The 6,273-nt window shown below is 41.7% G+C and overlaps 1 protein-coding gene across 1 annotated transcript in view; it reads right to left on the bottom strand.

The window, feature by feature from the left end:
* Window positions 1-6,273, bottom strand: part of heatr5b (HEAT repeat containing 5B) — a 36,460-nt gene that overhangs the window by 25,690 nt on the left and 4,497 nt on the right. The window contains exons 8-17 of the mRNA XM_037678188.1: window positions 5,395-5,550; window positions 5,069-5,319; window positions 3,052-3,163; window positions 2,817-2,969; window positions 2,634-2,733; window positions 2,430-2,539; window positions 2,200-2,363; window positions 488-663; window positions 297-402; window positions 16-206 (exon numbers count right to left, since the gene is read on the bottom strand). Coding sequence (XP_037534116.1) covers window positions 16-206; window positions 297-402; window positions 488-663; window positions 2,200-2,363; window positions 2,430-2,539; window positions 2,634-2,733; window positions 2,817-2,969; window positions 3,052-3,163; window positions 5,069-5,319; window positions 5,395-5,550 — 1,519 coding nt within the window. The remainder of the gene's footprint in view (window positions 1-15; window positions 207-296; window positions 403-487; window positions 664-2,199; window positions 2,364-2,429; window positions 2,540-2,633; window positions 2,734-2,816; window positions 2,970-3,051; window positions 3,164-5,068; window positions 5,320-5,394; window positions 5,551-6,273) is intronic.

The following is a 6,273-nucleotide window of genomic DNA, read 5'->3' as shown; positions in this document are numbered from 1 at the left end:
ATGTCAGACTCTTACTTGTCGAAGCTGGTCTGTGCCATTCGGGCGATGAAGGTGGCCTCTCCCACCACCTGAGCCATCCTGCCCAGGGCCTCTCCTGCAGCGCAGCGCAAGATGTGGTTGGGATTGTCTAACGCTCCCATCACCAGGGCCAGGGCCGACTTGCGCACCTCCTCCGGGCCCAGAGTGCTCTTGTTCTCAGCCAAACCCTGGAATCAGTGACGACAAAATACATTTTTACTCACCGTGTGGATAATTGGATCAGCGCTTTTCTTGAGAGGATGCATCTCCTCCTTTACCTTGAGGGCACTGAGCACCGCAGTGAAGATGTTCAGCTGGACGGCCTGCTGCCGAACTCCTTTTGCCTGCTTTATGCACTCTGCGAAGTGGTCGAGCATCTGCAGCCTAAATCGAACGTAAAGCCGAGCGTGGAAAATATAAAACAAGCAGCGAGAACTACCGGACAACACGATTTCATCGAACAGCTCACCTGTGTTTGAAGGAGACGTGGGGGAAAACCACACCAAACAGAGCCACCGAAGCGTCAATGACCGACACGCCCAAAGGCAGCGGTCCTGGGATGGCCTCGCCGACGGGAACTCGCAGGTAGATCGACGAGGGATCGTGTTCCAGAGCTCCGCTGCCAGAAGCACTGTTGGGCTGCAGCTGTTTATCAAACGTTACACTGATGTCAAAACTACGACTTGAACCATAACCAGAGAAACTGCATTTCCTGCAAAAAATGCAGTGTGAATGCTTATTGCTGAAGAAACTGCTGGAAAACAGCTGAAATTAGCTAAAAGAACGCGCTGAATTGTTAGCTGAAATAAAAGAACAAGCCTTATTTAGCAGAAGCATAAAGAACACACATTTGCTGAATTGGGTTTAAATAAACAGAAATGAGCACAAAAATTAAGAAATTAGCTAAAAAGAAGCTGAAATTAACAAAAAAAAATAAAATAGCTGAAAAGTAGCCAAAAAGGCAGAAAGAAGCTTAAAGTTTATTATAAACTACCAGAAGTGAAAAGAGCTGAAATGAGCTAAAAAATGTGGAATATGCTGAAAAAGCTAAATTTAGCACGAAAACAGCTACCGGTAAATAGTAGCTGAAATAGCAGATAAAGGTGAAACTAGCAGAAATAAGCTGAAAGGAGCATAATAAGTTGAAATTAATAGAAATAAGTTACTGTAATTAGGCTAAAAGTAGCAGAAATTACCACAAAAACAGAATAAAGTAGCTAAACATAAGCTAAAAAGCTAGCTGAAAAGGTAGAACAAGCTTAAATTAGTAGAAGAAAGCAGAAAGAACACGTTTGCCCAATTATGCTGAAAGAAGCACAAATGAGCACAAAAAAGCTGAGTTTTTTCAAAAAACTGCTGAAAAGTAGCTAAAATGGCAGAAAGAAGCCAAAATGAGCACAAAAAAGTGGAAATTATCTGAAAAAAGCTGAGTTTTCAAAAAACTGCTGAAAAGTAGCTAAAATGGCAGAAAGAAGTCAAAATGACCAAAAGCAAGTGGAGAGAGCACATTTTTGATGAATTAGATTGAAAAATGTTTAAATGGGTGCAAAAAATGTGGAATAAGCTGAAAATTTAGCAGAAAACTGTATATAGTGGCTGAAACAGCAGAAATAGCTGAAAATTGCAGAAATAATCTGAAAGGTGCATAATAAGCTGAAATTATCAGACAGAAGTTAGAAGAAGCACAAAAATGTTGTAGTTAGCAGAAAGAATCTGAAAGGAGCACAAAGTAGCTAAAAAACAGCTGAAAGTTGCTGAAAAAAATGTTTAAATTTGCACAAAGAAGCTGAAAAAAGTGGAATCAGAACAAAACGTGAAAGGAGTAGGAAAACGTTGTAAACAGATCTTAAGATTTGAAGAATGTAAAATGAGCTCAATTCAATTTCCACGTGGGAAAAAAAAGTGGCAGAAAAAGCTAAATATTTCAAAAAGCTAAAGATGCACCAATACCAAAAGCCATAGCAGGATTATCCTGAAACAGCTGAAGGTTTTGATTTACGATTTGTTGAAATAAAGCTGCGGGACGAGAACCGCACCGAAAAACATACAAATGCTTCATAAGCTTATTGTCCGTATTAGAACAATTTAGAACCCAAGATAAGAGGCTGAAGACGGCGGTTAAACATTCGGCAGAAGGTAACCACACACAAAGCTTTAAAACTTCACATCCTTTGAACTAACCTGATCTTCGATGGACTTGTGGTCCGTTTCCTGCAGCCAGGAGCCCATCAGCACGCTGTCGTCATAGTGACACAGAGAGCGCAGCAGGGAGGTGGTGGTGTTGGCCGAGTTGTCGGTCAAGGTAAACTCCGCCACCAGCTCCCTCAGGAGAGCGTTGAAGCTGCCTGAACAGGAGGAAAACTCATTTGTAAAGTGGACAGAGAGTTTTTATCTCAAAGCAGCTTGTTTACCTTCATACGTCTTGGGAGGCAAGAGCGCCAGGATGTCGTACAGCCGGAGCCTCACCATCGCCGCGCTTGCTTTCAGGTGCGCCCCGTGGACCTTAATGATGGCAGGGACTCTGAGGACAAGGAGTAAACATCAATGTTAGGAGATATATAATCAGGAATAATCAGCACGGGACAAAATGTGCTCGAGCTCGTCTCGACACGCACTGAGACATCATGGTCATGGCACATTCAATGGGCGACATCAGTCTGCGGATCACATCCTCGGTGAGAAGCTCTGGACAGTGAGCCACAAAGCTGCGCATGGCTGCAGAAGAAAGGAACAGGACGGATGAGAACCTCGTATCCTGAGATCACAAAGCAGATCCACAGATAGGAGGGGTCCTTTACCGCACAGAGCCCCGGCTCGACCCTCCAGGGTCACCTGCCAGGTGAAGGAGTCCCCTCTGGCCTTCTCTGCCTCCAGCTCCTTCTGGGAGCGAGGGAACACGTTTCTCCACAGCAGCAGCATTTTGGGGAGGTGGTAGCGAACGAGTGAGGAACCTGGTGGGTAAATATGAACACAGTGAAGGAGCAGAGGGAGGAACCATGACGAACAAACGCAGTGCGGGTCTGCGAGTCTCACCTAAAGTCATGAGGGCTCCGAGCAGCAGCCAGCCGGCCTGCGTGCGCTGCAGGGACAGCCGACTGTTCTGAGCAGCTGTACGCAGAAGGTCTTCGGCTATGGTCACAACCAGCTGCAGGGATCGAACACAAACCCGTCACGCTTTAAATCAAAGAGGCTTGTAGAGACAAACAACAAGTTTCACACGAACCACTAAAAAGGCAGAACATTTTCTGTGCAAATGCTGATTCAGCAATCACATTACTGGTTACTGTAGTTGCCATCTTTAGAGCGCACCCGAATAGAAGTCGTGCACACTAAATAAAAAAACTAGAGAAACTGCATTTCCTGTGAAAATGCAGTGTGAATGCTTATTGCTGAAGAATTGCTTAAATTAGCTAAAAATATGCTTAAAATGTAGCTGAAATGGAAGAACAAGCCTAACTTACCAGAAGAAAGCAGAAATAACACATATTTGCTGAATTAGGTTTAAATAATCAGAAATTAGCACAAAAATTAGGAAATTGATCCAAATCAATATTACTTTATTGATCTCAAAGGAAAATTAGCTAAAAAAGCTAAAATTAGCTAAAAAAAAATAGCTGAAAAGTAGCTGAAAAGGCAGAAAGAAGCTTAAACTACCACAAGGAAGTGGAAAGGGCTGAAATTAGCTAAAAAAATGTGGAATTAGCTGAGAAAGCTAAATTTAGCACAAAAACAGCTACCGTATTTTTTAGACTATAAGGCGCATTAAGCAAAACAAACATTTCTGACAGATTTTTTTAGCGCCGTGTACCACATAAAATCAGCTGGAGGTCAGTAAGCACAACCAGAATACATAAGGCGCACCTGATTATAAGGTTTACTGTTGATTTTTCAGAAAATGTAAGAATTGTAAGTGTGCCTTATGGTCCAAAAATAACGGTAAATAGGAGCTGAAAAAGCAACAACAACAAAAGCTGAAACAAACAGAAATAAGCTGAAAGGAGCAAAACAAGCTGAAATTAGCAGAAAGGAGTTAATTAGGTTGAAAGTAGCAGAAATAACTACCAAAAAAATCACTATCTGAAAACAGCTAAAATTAACAAAACAAAAAAAAAGCTAAAAAGTTGGCTGAAAATTTAGAACATGCTTAAATTAGCAGAAGGAAGTGGAGAGAGCACAGTTTTGCCCAATTAGGCTGAAAGAAGCAGAAATTAGCACATAAAAGTGCATATCATCTGGAAAAAAAAAGCGGAACATATAAAAAAAACAGCCGAAAAGTAGCTAAAAAAGCAGAAAGAAGCTGAAATTACAAGTGGAGACCACATTTTTGCTGAATTGGGCTGAAAAAAGTTCAAATGAGTGCAAAAATAATGAAATGGCTTAAATTAGCAGAAAAACATCTATATAGTAGCTGAAATAATAGAAAAAGCTTAAACTTGCAGAAATAAGCTGAAAGGAGCATAACAAGCTGAAATTAGCAGAAAAAGTTAGAAGAAGCACAAAAATGTTTTAGTTAGCAGAAAGAATCTGATAGGAGCACAAAACAGCTGAAATGTAGCTGAAAGTAGCTAAAAAAAGTTTAAATTTGCAGAAGGAAGCTGAAGCAGAACAAAAAGTGAAAGGAGCAGGAAAAGGTTGTAAACACATCTAAAGATCAGAAGGATCTAAAATGAGCTCATTTTATTTTCTATGAGAGAAAAAAAGAGGCAGAAAAGGCTAAATATTTCAAAAGCTAAAGTTGCACCTACACCAAAAATCATAGTCCTGAAAGAGCTGAACATTTTGATTTATGATTTGTTGAAATAGCTTGAAAACTACGGGACGAGAATCACGTCGAAAAACGTACGGAAGAAAAAAGGATCACGACAGAGTGAATGCTTCGTAAGCGTTGCCACAATAAGCTGCGCTTAGCTAGTGTTTCGCTTCTTTTAGCTTTACAACTCACTTTTAGCTTCTTTAGTAAACGTCAGCAGCCCTTCGGCTCAGACTGTTGGACTGTATTTTCACAGAAACCTCCTGTATTTGTTCACGTTTTGGTCGTGAGGTTTCCCACCTTGCCCTTGGAGTGAGGGATGCCCAGAGGACACTGGTGGACGCCTCCCAGCAGCGCCGCCATTGCAAAGCTGTAGCCGCTCACGGCTTCGGGTGAGCTCTTTAGGCTGTTGAGTCTCTCGGCACAGCGGTCCAGCAGCGGGGACAGCTGGTATGGCAGAGCCACGGCGACGCAGCGGAGACACCAGGCAGCCGCCAAACGGGCTGCCATGCTCGGGTGGAGCAGAACTGAGGTCACAGTTTCAAGGAGTCCTGCGACAGAAGACAGGATTCTGAATATTTGGTCTAAACTGCTGAAATTTTTTGTTTATATCGAGTGTGTCTCACCAACAGAAGGCTCCTGGATGAGTGGGGAGGCCGTGGCGCTCAGACTCTGAACTAAGCTCCCCAGCTCCTGCAGGGCACACACCATCACATGCTGGCTGGCAGAGACGTCCGCTCCCCCGGCCTTGTTCTCACCGCTGATGTCGTTCACCACGGCCTCTGGGGAAACATGGCAGAGGACAGACGATTTAAGTTTTACACGCTTTCTAAACACACCTAATACACAATATGTTCTACGATTCAGATTGTGTGCAACACTGATGGATGGAGTGGCTCAAAAGTAAATAAAACTTGAATTTCAAATTTTAAAATGGACACACTGTTAGCTTTACTCCCTGTTAAATCAGTAAGTATTTTTAGGAGCTATCAAATGAACATTTTGTAACGCGGATCAACATATCTGACCACATTCAGCCATTCACTGCTGCCACATATACTCATTTTAAAATCCAGCACAGTGCTATACAGCTATCCCAGTAATATTTGGACATCCAGACAATGTTTCGCGATTTTTTTTTATTTTCTTTTACAAAAAAACAAAAATACCTTCACGTAAGGCCAGACTTTAAAGTTTTCTTCTATCATCTCTCGAGAAATTTGTGTTTGCAGTTAGTGAGTTGGCAAAAACAACATTTTACCTTTTTCTAACGGTAAAACAATAATGTTCATATTCAATAACTAATAATTGTTTTTGTATTTTGCAAGTTACTAAAAAGTAAAAGCACACTATCCTACTATTAAAAAACGGAACTAAAAGAAATAAAATCTTATTCAGTTTGTGCAATTTTTGTCAAATTATGACAATTGCAGTTCATATTTAATAAGTCTGCTAAGGCTGACAGAGACCTGCTGACCAGCGGTCCTCAACCAACCGGTCAAGGA

This window comes from Nematolebias whitei, chromosome 1, assembly GCF_014905685.2.
Source record: "Nematolebias whitei isolate Nwh7 chromosome 1, NemWhi1, whole genome shotgun sequence".
Classification (NCBI taxonomy): Eukaryota; Metazoa; Chordata; class Actinopteri; order Cyprinodontiformes; family Rivulidae; genus Nematolebias; species Nematolebias whitei.
The sequence above is the reverse complement of the archived record's forward strand: the minus strand, read 5'-3'. Positions and strand labels throughout refer to the sequence as shown.